Genomic DNA, 15,731 nt, shown 5'->3' with positions numbered 1-15,731 from the left:
GACACATCAAATGTTCTAAAACGTGTTTGAGTCCAGTAGATGGCGTCATTATGTCATGGGAGCTGAGGAGTTCTACGTCACAGCTCGAGTTCGTCGCGACCGACATTTTACTACCAGCTACAAGAAGAGAGAAGAGCACGGAATGGAGAGAACGCTACACAAAATAAAATAAAGATCTTTTAACAGATATTTCGGTAAGGACAAAAGAGAAACAGCAAACAAATGCCACTAATGTTGAAATGGTTATCCATTAGTGAAATATACTCCTGCAGACATGCGGGGACTATAGCGAGAATGAATGGTTAGCTAGCTAACAGCGTCGTTTTTTATCGGCATTTTAGATGGTTGGCCTGCCCAAATGGGGTAGCTAGCTATGTTTTTAGCAGACAGGCTATATATAATGTTAACTACCACTCTGATCCTAGCCATGGTTTAAGTTTAGAACGGTTGTGGAGAAACATTTAGGTTCGCTGTTTTGGTTGTTTAGCTAGCTAGCTACTGTGATGTTCCTAATCTGAAGTACGTTGAAGTGCAATTGTTCTGTTTTTAGCTAATGTTGCTGCTAGTAACTACCAATCTTGTTTGGCCCAGCTTCCCATAAGGATCTTATGGCTCAGTTAATCGTTAGAACCATTGAATGGTTCTAACTATGATCTTAGCCGCAATATACCTTTGGGAAACCAGGCCCTGGTTAATTAACTAGCTAGCTTCTATAAAGCATTTTCGCCACCAGCGCCATCTTGACTGTGCTCTTTTACATGAATCACACTAGCTATCTAGCATGACGCTTTTCCTCAAGTACATATCAGTGGTGCACATCCAACTGGACAATAATGGCTACAATGATTAAATAATACTGGATGTAATTTGTATGCGGTCTTCCTGTAGTTTTGCAGAATTTGCTGTCTACCTGCAGCCCTTGGCAACTGCTTTTGTACTCTGACGGACTGAGCTTTTAGCTAACGGTACGTTACTGGCGAATGTGTTTTTACAATGAAGTCTTGCAGCGTTGTTCATGTAGACAGCGTTTTTGTGCACATACAATCTCATTGCTGCTATTTCATCAACTTACCTGTGTGTGCTATTTGTCCTGTGTAGAGATTGGGGAACAACAAGCATGAATAGGGCAGCCCAGGTCCCTCTTCAATGTAAGAGGTTTTAACGTCAACTCTAATGAGTCCTTTGGAGACCTCAAGTCTGGGTTGTTGTCTACCACTTATTTGTATGGGCAATAACCTTGGTTTAATTGTTACGTACACATGCTCTTCTAGGCCAAGTTAACATCAAGATGGAATACAGATAGAGACACTGGTATGTGGATCATCTGAATCAATATGTATCCCTCCAGTTACCTGAAGAATAGACCAACATTTTGAAATTATTTCATTTGAATGGCAAGACTAGAAGAAAAGCCCATATGCAGGTCTTGACATTCAGATACATTTGCCAATGGCACACTGGGCCAGTACCAAGTGAAACGACTGGCCCGAATGAGAAATTAACTTGCCCAGGCCAAGTTCACAGGAAAGCAAGTTATGAACCAGAATTTCAATCATGGGTTTTTTCATGTTTAATTTACAGTCCATTTTTTTCTAAAAATTAATCCAAACAACTGTTTGGAAAATAAAAATACACCCTCTTGAGCCCAATAACATATTGATCAACAGTAATATATTTAGGTGCCTGTACATGGTCCATATTGCAGGCTGGTGTGCCATTTTAGCAATGAGCATTATCACATGTAGGGGAATATTACATTTTAAAATAGTTTTCAGCATAGTGGCCACATGGCTGAAGCATGGGGATGCTCATCTGCATTTACCCCGATCATTAGCTAGATATCAGACTCTAAATATGATCTAGTTTAATATCCTGAAATACCACTAGCCAAATACAATCATGTGATTTTTACAGTGTTTAAATAGTGTAATTGTGTGAATTTTACATTCTAGGCCTACTGTTTACACACTAATGACCATGACGCGCTTCCTGTAGTTACTTTTTTTTGTCATGCCAGACACTCTGATTGTAAAACGCTGCAATTGTGCAAAAATTGGAGTTGCGAAATTAAACTGTATGGGAAAGCTGAATCCCGCTCTTTTCAATAATTGCCATCTAAATGGTATTTTCTCTAGATTGCATTTAGGAATGTTACACAGTGACTGGGTTTATTCGAACACGTTTCTTTCCAATCAGCAATCGGCTGTATGAGGAGCTGCACGCTCTTGCCACCCGACAGTGGATATTCCGCGGATGTACGACAGCTCATTAACAGCTTCTGTAAATTTGATCTGTTTTTTTAAACAATTCTATAGACTACAGAGAGCAGCATTGGAAAATTATATTTGTATTTATTTCCTGTTTTTATTTTTACCAACAAGTGATTTTGTGTAAATCATTTTCATGTTTTGATAATCAGGCAGCTACATAGTATATGACTAGGCCTACGAAAACCTTTCTTTGTTAATAAAGACATCGCTCTGTAGGATGTATGATGTGAAAAACTGGCTGGTGGAGGACTTTTATTCTGTGATTATGGAATGTGTGTGCCGCTGTTCAACTCTGCGGGTCTGGAGCGAGTATCCAGGCCATACTAAGGCGGGGCTCACTCGAGACAGAGAGGGAAGGCTTTGACATTCTTGCCTCCGCTTAGAAACCGTATGCTGATTGATAACAAGTGTGAAGTGTGGGAAGGTTAAATAGACCCCATTATTTTCTGTTTTGTAGTGTGTAAATGTACTGGCCCAAGCGGGCCATATGAAAGCTTGATTAACTGGCCCGGTGAGCTCGGCAGATGTTTCTGGGCCAGCCGACAGCCCTGAATGTCGAACCCTGCCATATGGCATTAGCAGTCGTTTTAAAGTTGTAACAGTGGATATGCACAGGTGTGCTGACTTGAAGTCCTACTTGAATAGACTGTTATAGCGTGTCTTTTGATCTCCATGGTCATAACATTTTCCAAAAAAACGATACTCCCCTTTTCTCGATTTGGAAGGCACTGTTGTCTTGACTTGTGTTTCCAGCAGCGGTGGAACTCCCATAATGAGAGAATATAGACTCTCCCCAAAATGATAGCATATGCATAGATGGATTATTTTATGGTGCAACAAACCTTTACTTGGCAGTACTTCCTTAAATATTAACTGCAGCTAATATTAATCTTTTGCTAATATGGCATGTGCGTTGAAGTGAACTTGCTCTCTTCTAGCTTATTTCTAGCTTTATTATTGTTGCAAATGATTTCACATTTTGTCATCCGAAGGGTTATATTCTGCTTTGTCATGTTGAAGTGCACACATCCATTGTTGCTGATGTGTATGAAGTGGCTAGGTGCTCTCAGGAATGACCTTTGTCTCCTGTATCTTTTGTAGAAAGATTCCCACACAATTGAGAGATTGTAGTGTGCTGGAGCTTTGAAGTTACATTGATGAGTGTTAATGTGTGGGTGGTTGTTTTTCTCTAACATTTTGTATACGATATAAGGAATATGGGAGGCTGCATTTCATTGTAGGCCCAGGCTTATATTTTTCATGGGGCAGGCTTTGAATACAATCCTCAGTGCGAGACTGACACAACGGGCCTGATTTAGGGTTTGTCTTTTTTTTTTTTTTTTTTAGCAACAAAACCGACTCATGTGCGATAGTGATGCGCGGGTTGACTCATAACCCAAAGTCCCTGTGGTTATATCCGTGGGGAGGGTTGGTTTAGGGTCATTAAATATTGTGTGGCTGAAGGGCAGGTGGCTGTTAGGCGAGTTGAATGTAGAGAAACAATGCCTTACATAATCCATAAATGTATCATTATTGTGCAAATTATTTTGCCTACAATCATGTTTTTCTTTATTTTAGGCTATCTATTAGTGCATAAGCTTTAGGGCTTAACTGGTCGAAAAAGTGAACTTCAATCCACAGTGGCAAAAGGACATGGTTAAAGTTTAATTCAATAAGACAAGCTGTGAATGGAGAGTATAAAATAAAGAAAAGGGGGGGACAGAAATTCATGTTTGGAAAATATTTGGTGGAGTGGTAAGAGGATAATGGTATGTGTGATGGTTGTGAGGCTCTCTACAAATTAGACAGTCACAAGACAGGACTTCAAATAGGCCTGTGGCGTTTCAATGAAACAATGGCCTACTGTTTAGATGGGTTAAATGGAAACTGACATCTGGAAATTGACTAACCAGAATGACTTACTGTTTATTGGAAAACTACAAAGTCCACTAATACTAGCCCAGTGTGAATCGACATCCTTGTGGTTTGAGAGGTGTTGCTCGCGGTTTGAGCAAGAAAACAAGAACTGATTCAATAAATTGAACGAAGTGCTGCCTATATACAGTGGGGCAAAAAAGTATTTAGTCAGCCACCAATTGTGCAAGTTCTCCCACTTAGAAATATGAGAGGCCTGTAATTTTCATCATAGGTACACTTCAACTATGACAGACAAAATGAAGAAGAAAAAAAAATGCAGAAAATCACATTGTAGGATTTTTAATGAATGTATTTGCAAATTATGGTGGAAAATAAGTATTTGGTCACCTACAAGTTTATCAATACTTTGTTATATACCCTTTGTTGGCAATGACAGAGGTCAAACGTTTTCTGTAAGTTTACACAAGGTTTTCACACAGTGTTGCTGGTATTTTGGCCCATTCCTCCATGCAGATCTCCTCTAGAGCAGTGATGTTTTGGGGCTGTTGCTGGGCAACAGACTTTCAACTCCCTCCAAAGATTTTCTATGGGGTTGAGATCTGGAGACTGGCCACTCCAGGACCTTGAAATGCTTCTTACGAAGCCACTCCTTCGTTGCCCGGGCAGTGTGTTTGGGATCATTGTCATGCTGAAAGACCCAGCCATGTTTCATCTTCAATGCCCTTGCTGATGGAAGGAGGTTTTCACTCAAAATCTCACGATACATGGCCCCATTCATTCTTTTCCTTTACACGGATCAGTCGTCCTGATCCCTTTGCAGAAACACATCCAGAGCATGATGTTTCCACCCCCATGCTTCACAGTAGGTATGGTGTTCTTTGGATGCAACTCAGCATTCTTTGTCCTCCAAACACGACGAGTTGAGTTTTTACCAAAAAGTTATACTTTGGTTTCATCTGACCATATGAAATGCTCCCAATCTTCTTCTGGATCATCCAAATGCTCTCTAGCAAACTTCAGATGTGCCTGGACATGTACTGGCTTAAGCAGGGGGACACGTCTGGCACTGCAGGATTTGAGTCCCTGGCGGCGTAGTGCGTTACTGATGGTAGGCTTTGTTACTTTGGTCCCAGCTCTCTGCAGGTCATTCACTAGGTCCCCCCGTGTGGTTCTGGGATTTTTGCTCACTGTTCTTGTGATCATTTTGACCCCACAGGGTGAGATCTTGTGTGGAGCCCCAGATCGAAGGAGATTATCAGTGGTCTTGTATGTCTTCCAATTCCTAATAATTGCTCCCACAGTTGATTTCTTCAAATCAAGCTACTTACCTATTGCAGATTCAGTCTTCCCAGCCTGGTGCAGGTCTACAATTTTGTTTCTGGTGTCCTTTGACAGCTCTTCGGTCTTGGCCATAGTGGAGTTTGGAGTGTGACTGTTTGAGATTGTGGACAGGTGTCTTTTATACTGATAACAAGTTCAAACAGGTGCCATTAATACAAGTAACAAGTGGAGGACAAAGGAGCCTCTTAACTTCTTGCGACTAGCAAACCTGTATCCGGGAGCGTAATCATAGCCTCAAATGCATTAGCATAATGCATCTTTTCTTATTCATGAAATTCGCAAATGAAATTAAATAAATACATTCAAACACAAGCTTAGCCTTTTGTTAACAACACTGTTATCTTAGATTTTCAAAATATATGTTACAGCCAACCCTAAACAAGCATTTGTGTAAGTTTATCATGGCATAATGCTATGCTAGGCTCTGCTGGCAGCAGGCAACATTTTCATGAAAATAAGAAAAGCAACCAAATTAAATAATTTACTTTTGAAGAACTTCAGATGCTTTCACTCAGGAGACTCCCAGTTAGATAGCAAATGTTCCTTTTTTCAAAAAAATTATATTTTTGTAGGCGAAAAAGCTCCCGTTTGTTCATCATGCTTGACTGAAAAATACTTAATCTATAACACAATTTTTTTTTCAAAATTTGCTCCATAATATCGACAAACACGGCAAACATTGTTTAGGATCCATCCTCAAGGTGCTTTTAACATATGTATTTGATAATATATCCGTCGAGGCAATTCGTTTCTCATAAGAAGCGATTGGAAAAATGGCTACCTCAGTATTTTACGCAAGATTTTCTCCGGGAGACACCATGTGACCACTCGCTATATAGGGTCCCTTACAGCCATTCTCCAATAGAAATGCCTAAAAAGTTACGTTACAATGCTGTAGAAACATTGGGGAATGTGTGGAAAACGTAAGCTCATTCGTAGCCCATTCACAGCCATATAAGGAGTCATTGGCATGAGGCGGTTTAAAAAAATGCGGCACTTCCTAATTGGATTTTTATCTGGGTTTCGCTTGTAACATCAGTTCTCTGGCACTCAGACAATATCTTTGTAGTTTTGGAAACGTCAGTGTTTTCTTTCCAAAGCTGTCAATTATATGCATAGTCGAGCATCTTTTTGTGACAAAACATCTTGTTTAAAACGGGAACGTTTTTCATCCAAAAATTTAAGTAGCACCCCCTATATACAACTTTAAAGAAGAAGTTACAGGTCTGTGAGAGCCAGAAATCTTACTTGTTTGTAGGTGACCAATACTTGTTTTCCACGATAATTTGCAAATACATTTATTACAAATCCTAAACTGTGATTTTTCTGGATTTTTTTTTTCATTTTGTCTGTCATAGTTGAAGAGTACCTATGATGAAAATTACAGGCCTCTCATATTTTTAAGTGGGAGAACTTGCACAATTGGTGGCTGACTAAATACTTTTTTGCCCCACTATATGAAGGGCCTACATATATGAACTTTTACAGTGAATGCTTTTGTTTATATGTTTTGTGCAAATTAATTGAACATCACCAAATGCATCATAAATAAAACATTGTGCCTATGTAATGCAAACCTTGCAGTTAATGGATCGCAAAACGGCATAGATCTGAGCTAAACGTTTGGAACAAGTTCACTTTCTCAATCATAGCCCACCCCCAAAAAAGCATATTAAGTGCAAGTTAGCTGTTTAGCTCATCTGAAGGCTGGGGGGCATTTAGGAAGTCTTCGACTGCGGATCGCTAAAATATGATTATGATCACACTTCCTCAATTCAAATTGTATGGTGACACTGTACCAAAGATGGTTTAGGAACTTGAGCTTGGTTCCCAAGTTATCAGTGTAGCCTGTTGTGGCTTGGACTTGTTGAAATAACTAAACACTTAGAAAAAAAATCTCCAGGCTTCTATCAATTCAGTTTGGGAAAGAGACGTGTCGTCCTAATCGTCCGATGGAATGGCAGACATTCTGGGGTAATACACACATAACCAAGGTTGTCTAATAGTACTAGTCACGTGTGAATAGGGCTGTAGCCTTAAGTCCTGCAGAATTAAGCATTTCTTGCAGAAAAAAATTCTACACCAAATGTAGGCAAAATTTGGACTTGGGAACAGGAGTGGAAAAATATAATTGATTTATTTCTGTATCTTGAGAGAATGCAGTGCTCAGTTAGAATACGCTCTGCAGAGGTGCTGTCTTCATAAAAGATGATATTATTTCAACCACATAAAATATGCATCGAAGCTGAACTGAAATCTTATCAGAAACGTGTCGTTTTCACAACTTTCTTTTTCCTTACAACCAGCCAAACTGTCATTTGAACATTTTGCACAGATAATCTTTCCTGTTTGTTTTTGCTTTATTGTAATTTCTCCCCATCCCCAAACGTCTTTGCTCCACAAAAGATGACAGATGTCCAATGTCAGATTACCAATGTCAACTTGATTAAAGCATTCATTCTTTTGATCTATTACATTCTGTTGAGCAAGGGTTTATTTAGTAAATAAATGAATCTTAAATTGGACTTTTTTTTGACTGAATGAGGCAATTTAGCTATTAGGATTAGTTATGATAAATGTGTCATTGTTGGCATATACTGTATTGCTAGAGGCTGGTGGGAGGAGCTATAGGAGGATGGGCTCATTCTAAAGGCTGGAATGGAATTGATGGAACGGAGTCAAACGTGTGGTTTCCATATGTTGGATGTGTTTGATAACGTGCCATTACAATGCGACTGTCCTCATAATACTCCCACAAGCCTCAACTGCTGTAGATTAATGCGCAAACAATTTTCCAGTGAGAAATTCTACTCTCGTTCTAAAAACAGCTTCTTTACGATATTTTTTGTAATTTAGTTAACAAAATCATGCAAGTACTCAAACAGCCACAAAAGGTAAAATGCACATCCCTACCAGCGAACAATGAACTGAAAACTCGAGTCATGGTTCTACAAACCTGTCGTTCATAGGGGGCTTTTTCAGAGGTGTCACTTGTGACTTCGACTTGCAAAACTGTGCTTTAAACAATGTACATTTGATTGCTAGGCAATCTGCACATTGCTAGGTGAACTGCACATCCCTCATTTACATTTAGAGATGTTATCATTTACGTTTTATATAGAATACTTTAGAAATGTACCTAAGAATAAGCTATTCCGTTAGAATGGGGGAAATTCTGTATTTCACTGCTGAAGTTTTTCAATGGCATGCATGTTTATTTTGCTGTTATGGATTGCTGTGATGAATGAAATGTGTCTGCTTGATGTCAACATGAGAAATTGAGATCTATGAGATGCATGATTTTTATTATTATTGTGTGGTTTTTGGCAAGGCAGCCATTTCAGAGTTTGCTCTTATTGTTTATTGTTGATGCCAATTTACTACATTTCACTGACCATCTACTGACACAAAAGAGCTGATATGGTGCTGGGGCTGAATCAAGAGTGTTTTGTACATGTTGTTCACGAAGGATGCCTAAATTTGCCTGCTCATGTTTTTGCTTCCATTTCCTATTCTTTTGTTACAGTCTAGAATTGATTTAAATTGCTTGCCGTCAGGATTGGCTTGGATATCCTGTGCCACAGTTTTAACGAAGCACCACTTATTATTACAGGTAAGCTTGTAAATATGTCCTGAACATAGGTTCATTCAATTGACTGCCAGTCCGACTTTCACAACCTCTTGTGGGCTCTTGGTGGTTTTTACCAGTAATTATTCGCTTTGTTAGGCTATGTTCATGGACCTTATTGATTCCCTTTGGGCTCAATGTTTACTCCATTTTGGAAACCTCTGAAGGTGTGGAGAGCTAAGAATGACCTACCAAGGTATGAGTGGTATAGAGGGAGTGCATGGTATGTTAGTGGCTTTCTTTGGCAAAATACCGCATCCACAAAGCCCTAAGTAAATGTCTCCACTTCATGACCTGACTGCCTTCTGTGGACCACATTCTCTCTACTTGCTTTTTGATAGGCTGTTTTGTCCAACACTTGCTCTAAACAATGCTTGAGTCTCAGGCCTAAGCATATGCTAATTGTTTTGCTCTTTTAATGTTTTAATATGGTTGTTGTTGTGATAAAACAACATTTTTGACTGGTATTTAAATGATTCGTAAATGCATTTTTATGTTTACCAGTTGCTACTGAGATGGCACAGTGTCGTCCAATTAGGGATACTGCATTGCGGTAATATCAAATTGACACATTTTTATATTTTAAAGGTTGAGTAAGTTGGGTTTTCGTCCACAAATGTACCCAAATTCCTATAGTATGTAAATAATTTAGTTAGTGACTGCCATAGTGTAGTTATTTTGTTGAGGTCTATTAGCTGAGGTCTTACTTTTTCAAAGCCATTTTAGCTGTCTCGCTAATTGTTCGGTACAAATCTAGCATAGAATCATGTAAAATGTTCACTCTGCCAGCATTGTCTCCCTTTCGAGGAACTGTGAATTTCCTGTACAGGCCTGCTACTCCTGCCGACTAAAGACACTGAAAAACGTGCTAGCCAACGTTTGCACTATGTAACTAAATACTGCATTCTGAACCACAAAACATCTTTGCTACATTCAAGATAGTGTAGTTAGACAAAGGAAAGTCAACTTCAGAACGTGATGTAGTTTTTATTAGGATTTGTCAGCTGTTGTTGGTAAGTAAATGCATCCTGCAAGCTTCGAAAATGACTTACTCAGCCTTTAAATTCAGGCACCTTCTTCCACCTGACCTTTACTGGACATAAACCTCATGATGCATCAGATTGGTAAATTGGAAGTTGGGCTACAGGTTCATCCAATTTACAGTATTGAAATGTGTGGTACTCTGGGTCTAATTATGAGCAAGCTTTAGGCCTACGAGCTAAATTTAGGCCAAGATTTGCATATTAGACCTTGGGCTGACATAATCTCCTTGAGCCAAGGCCGATGTATGTGGTAAATGAAGCAATGTGTGGATGGCTGTGTGAGAGTGGTGATGAGTAGACAGACTGCCTGATACTTGCACATGTATTTTGAATTCCTCTATTGATGCATTGGGCTCTCATCGAATGCCTCCAAACGTAAGCTGTTTTCTAAATCATGGTTTGTCTCCTGCTCTTTTTGTTTTGTCTGTTCTTTACTCTTTCCTCTAGTCTTACGGTGGTTGCCTTTTTTCACCTGCAGGTGTGTGTTGTTTCGCCTCAGCAGCATGGCTGTGGTCATCCGCTTGCAGGGTCTCCCGATAGTGGCGGGCACCATGGACATACGCCATTTCTTCTCTGGATTGACTATCCCGGATGGTGGGGTGCATATTGTAGGGGGTGAACATGGTGAGGCTTTTATTGTTTTCGCCACAGATGAAGATGCCAGGCTTGGCATGATGCGTACAGGGGGAGCAATCAAAGGTTCTAAAGTGTCACTTTTGCTGAGCAGCAAGACAGAGATGCAGAATATGATCGAACTTAGCCGCAGGCGTTTTGAAACGGGCAATGTGGAGGGAGCCGCAGGAAACGGTAGCAGGCCAGGCCCCACGGTTCGCACAGGTGGGAGGGGCAGTTTACCCACCACTTTACAAGGCTTCAGCAACACCACACCAACCACAGTCACCACAGCTGCATCTGCACATGAAACTATAAGCAACAAAAATGTGTCCACGTTTGCCACAACTAGCATGGGAAACATGCCCCCCAGTTTCAGCAACAACTTCAGCAGCCCAAATCTTACCATGGGATCCACTATGACAACAGCCATGTCCTCCCTTAACTCTGTACCACCACCTATCCCCCCTTTGCCAACCATGCCATCCCTTCCACCCATGCCTTCCATACCCCCCATGCCACTTCCACCACCTGTGTCCTCTATGCCTCCTGTTCCCACTGTGTCACCTTTAACCCAAGGCCCCCCTGTCCTTCCCATGAGTCATCTGTCCCACATGGGCTCAATGCCACCATTTAACCCAGGCATCCCACCCCCTGGTGGACTGGCCTCAGGGCTGCCTCTAGGAACCCCAAACCACATGTTTCTGGGCCATATGAACCCCCTGTTAAATATCCAGGCACACATGAAGGCAGCAATAGGTAATTCAGACGAGTTATATGTCCACCTTCAAGGCCTGCCCTTCTCAGGTACAGAAATGGATATTAGGGAGTTTTTCCGTGGCTTAGCGGTGGACTCCATCCGACTGGTCAGGGACAACATGGGCCGGAGTAGCGGCAGGGCGCTGGCCAAGTTCTTTTCCCCTCAGGACACTTTTGAGGCACTCAAAAGAAGCACCGGAATGTTAGGGCAAAGGTATGTTGACATCTCTCCGGCCACAGAGAGGCAGTGGATGAGTGTCAGCAGTGGTGGCATCGGGGTTGGAGGGCAAGCCCACTCAAAATTCAATAATGAGCCACAAGACCAGCACCGCCGCAGCAACATGAGTTCAGCGTCCCCGTCAACCAGAGACCGTGCGAGGTCCCGCTCCCCTCACAACAAGGAGTTCTGTGTTTACCTGAAAGGCCTGCCCTACGAAGCAGTAAACAAACAGATCTGTGAGTTTTTCAAAAACTTGGATATTGTGGAAGACAGCATTTACATTGCTTATGGACCCACTGGCCGAGCTACAGGCGAGGGCTTTGTCGAGTTCAAAAATGAAATGGACTACAAAGTTGCACTCGGCTGTCACATGCAGTATATGGGTAGCCGATTCATACAAGTTCACCCCATCAGTAAAAATGCTATGTTTGAAAAGATTGGTTCCATTCGTCAAAGGATGCAGGGTGGTGATAAGAAAAACAACTCAGAATCAGTCAAGAGCCCTAGAAACTGTGCTCACATCTCAAATATTCCATATAATGTGTCAAAGAAAGATGTCCGTCTGTTTCTAGATGGCATTTCAATATTTGACGAAAGTCTTAAAGTTCTGGTTGACGGCAGTGGTAATGGTCTAGGTCAGGCTGTTATGCAGTTCAGGGCAGAGGAGGATGCACTAAATGCTGAGCGACTACACAGGCAGAAGTTAAATGGCAGAGATGCCTTTGTACATTTGATCACCTTTGAGCAGATGAAGGAAATTGAGAGAAACCCACCACCGCAGGTTAAAAGAGGCCAGAAACCCCAAGGGAACACTCAAGGCCAGGCACACAGCCATGTTCAGGCACAGAACCCAGTTCAAGGTCACCCCTTTGCCGGTATGACAGGAGATGAGTTCAACTTCCTCAGAAATACTGTAGGCAATTTAGGCAATGGTCCTTTTACGCCGTTTACTGTCCCAGGTAATGGACTAGCAGGCCCCCCTCCACCCCCACTTGCAGCAGGTCTTGGGGATGTAGCCCTTAGCATACCCCCACCCATGGTTGCCGGTCACTTGCCTGGAGCAGTTCTGGAACCCCCGGGCTTCCGACCAGGCAGCAACAATGGCCCACCTGGCTTTGGGCCAGAGGGATTGAGGGGCATGCCACCTTTTGACAATGGCCCTAGAAAGAGCAGAGGCCTCAACCACAACAACCGAGGAGGTGGCCATGGGCAATCAGGAGGGTGTCCTCAGTCTGCCTTTGGCCCTGGCTCTGACCCTCTGAGAGGACAATCAACCGGAGGCCCTGGTAACCCTCGTGGACCTACCATTGTAAAGATTCAAAACATGCCTTTCACTGTAACAGTTGATGAGATCCTCGATTTCTTTTATGGGTATCAGGTGCTGCCTGGTTCAGTCTGTCTGCAGTTCAGTGAAAAGGGCCTGCCCACCGGTGAGGCAATGGTTGCCTTTGAGTCACACAAGGAGGCAACATCTGCTGTCATGGATTTAAATGATAGGCCTATTGGGGCTAGGAAAGTGAAGATAACTCTAGGATAAGACTCCCAATTCTCCCCTCTACCAATAATGATTAAGTGAAACATGCGGTTTCATTAATGCAAAGGTAAGAACTTGCATTTAGGATGCATTTAATCTCCCAACTATCTTTAGTTCCTTTACCAAAGTTTGTAGTGTAGGAATGAAATGGAAAACTGCTATATCTATTTGATATATGATTACAAAAGTAGGGTGTGGATTTTCAAATGGCAAAAAGCCAACTGTTGCCATGTTGATGCAGCTTGAGTCCAATCCCGTTTCGAGCAAGAGTGCTGAAATTAATTTCAAAAGTCAAAATAACATGGTTAGGAGGAGGATAGTCTCTTATTGCTGTGCTGAGACATCACTTTCACTTGGAAGCATGTATCATTTTCAAATGCCCTGACACATTTTGTGTTCTTGTATTTCTTCCATAGATTTAACATTCTTTACTTTTACCTGTGCTTTGTGACGATATTCTAAAGGGGGTACTCACCAAATGCTGCCATGCATGGTGTTAGTACAGAGAACACTTATTGTGCCATGGTTAAAGCATTTGCTTATTTGCTCTATGCTGTTTTTCACTGTTAATAAATGCAAATGTTAATGTTAGCTATGATGTGAGATTGTACTGCTTGTTTCTGAGAAAAATATTTAGAACTTTGCATTTGGTTTAATGGTCTGCAAAGCTCTTTAGAACGTTTTGTATCTGCCAACCCTCCCACTGCGATATGTTCTTTTTGAAATTATGAGCTGTTTGGAATGTCTTAGTTTTGTAGTGTTGCCTGACAAGATACATTTTTATGTTTCATTTTTGGGGACGTTCCAGTTTATTATTTCACAAGTGTGTGTATATAGCCTACTGTTTAGCTTACACCTTTGTCAATAAAATGACATTCCTGACATAGATCTATCTACAAGGCATTCTATTTTTCTCCAATGCTTTTTCACTGCTTGCTGATTTTCCATATGAACAATTAAAATGGTTTTGGAAGGGAAGGCACCAAGTTTTTCCCAAACATGTTCCAGGTATGAAAAACTTTTAGATAGGCCTAAGTATTGCTGTTAGGGATGGTTAGGTTAACCTTAAAGGCTTGGCTATATCTAGGTTTTTGCAAGTGAACATATTGGATATATAGGGGTTGAATGGGAAATTCAATCGGATCTTACCAAGAAACCTATATACCCGGTTTCCCAGACCCAGATTAGGACTATTCCTGGACTAAAAAGCCTTTTCATGGCAATTCTGTTTAGAATCATTTTTAGAACAGGACCAAGCTTAATCTGTTTTAGAAACCATCCTTTAAAGTAACTCTCCAATGAAAATCTCACTTTTAAAAGTTCATTCTGTTAACTTGTACCCAAATAATGTTGTTGACCCGTCTTATTTGTGGCCAAAGCAAATATTAGAGGAAAAAAAACTTCAAATCCCCAACTCAAAGTTGTGTCAAACAGACTGTTTGAAAAATGCTTGCTATTTCCTCATAGAACATGTCATGTTGGCTCATTGGCTGAGCTGGCCAATCAGCGGACTACTTCCATGAATATTTGAGAAGGGGGGGTATTTAAGATACTCTTTGAAGAGGTAGTGTTTCAGATTTTTTCGGAAGATGGGAAGGGACTCTGCTGTCCTAGCTTCAGGGGGAAGCTGGTTCTACCATTGGGGTGCCAGGACAGAGAAGAGCTTGGACTGGGCTGAGCGCAAGAGACCAGAGGTGGCAGAACGGAGTGCTCTGGTTGGGGTGTAGAGTTTGAGCGTGGCCTGACGGTAGGGAGGGGCAGTTGCATTTGCTGCTCCGTATGCAAGTACAATGGCCTTGTGGTGGACCATCCAAACCCATAAAAGCTGCATTTTAGCAAGGCCCAATGTAGCTGTTTTTAGCTCTGTGTCAAATCATTTCTGAGTAACAATTACTGTGACTGTTTTCAATTAAAATGGTCAAAAAGAGCTTCTTAGCAAGCACAATTTCTCAAGCAAGAATTTTGCTAGGAGTGTGGAGGGGAAAACTGAAAACTCTCTTATTGGCAGAGAGTTTTCGAACTCCCTTATTGGTCTGTTAACTAATTTACCACCTGGAAATGTCACCAGGCAGGCTAAAACTCCATCCCACCAAAAAAAGCATGATATTTCAGAAGGGATTTTCAAACAGCTCTTACACTAAAAGGGCATTCTCTTTTCCACAGTATTATTCCAACCTTGTAGTGTGGAAATATATAACAGGAAAATCTACATTTTGACTGCACTGGGCCTACAAGTACATTTTTTTGGGGCAGAACTATTTGGCTCATATTGTAATTTAATTATAGGTCAAATTTCATAGAAAGCTGGAAACACTGGACAGTTACTTTAAAACACATGTCAAAATCCAGCCCTCGAGGGCCAAGTTCGGCTCGTCTTCACTCCTCCCTTGTACTTGATTGATCAATTAAGGTCATTGATTAGTTAAGAACTAGTTAAGTACTCCCC

The 15,731-nt window shown here is 41.2% G+C and overlaps 1 protein-coding gene across 3 annotated transcripts; it reads left to right on the top strand.

Annotated features, from left to right (window-relative positions):
* Positions 1 to 47: 47 nt before the first annotated feature.
* On the top strand, positions 48 to 14,173 carry LOC124008243 (RNA-binding protein 12-like). 3 transcript variants are annotated; one of them, XM_046319378.1, is made up of 4 exons: positions 48 to 194; positions 889 to 965; positions 9,016 to 9,102; positions 10,639 to 14,173. In XM_046319378.1, exon 4 carries the CDS (start codon positions 10,664 to 10,666, stop codon positions 13,286 to 13,288), a length of 2,625 nt encoding a protein of 874 aa, XP_046175334.1. In that variant the 5' UTR covers positions 48 to 194; positions 889 to 965; positions 9,016 to 9,102; positions 10,639 to 10,663; the 3' UTR covers positions 13,289 to 14,173. The 3 variants fall into 3 exon arrangements, with proteins under 3 accessions (XP_046175334.1, XP_046175333.1, XP_046175335.1); XM_046319377.1 differs by lacking the exon at positions 889 to 965 and having other exon boundaries at positions 49 to 194; XM_046319379.1 differs by lacking the exons at positions 889 to 965; positions 9,016 to 9,102 and having other exon boundaries at positions 103 to 194.
* Positions 14,174 to 15,731: the final 1,558 nt, after the last annotated feature.

This window comes from Oncorhynchus gorbuscha, linkage group LG21 (assembly GCF_021184085.1).
Source record: "Oncorhynchus gorbuscha isolate QuinsamMale2020 ecotype Even-year linkage group LG21, OgorEven_v1.0, whole genome shotgun sequence".
In the NCBI taxonomy this organism is placed as follows: domain Eukaryota; kingdom Metazoa; phylum Chordata; class Actinopteri; order Salmoniformes; family Salmonidae; genus Oncorhynchus; species Oncorhynchus gorbuscha.
The sequence above is the reverse complement of the archived record's forward strand: the minus strand, read 5'-3'. Positions and strand labels throughout refer to the sequence as shown.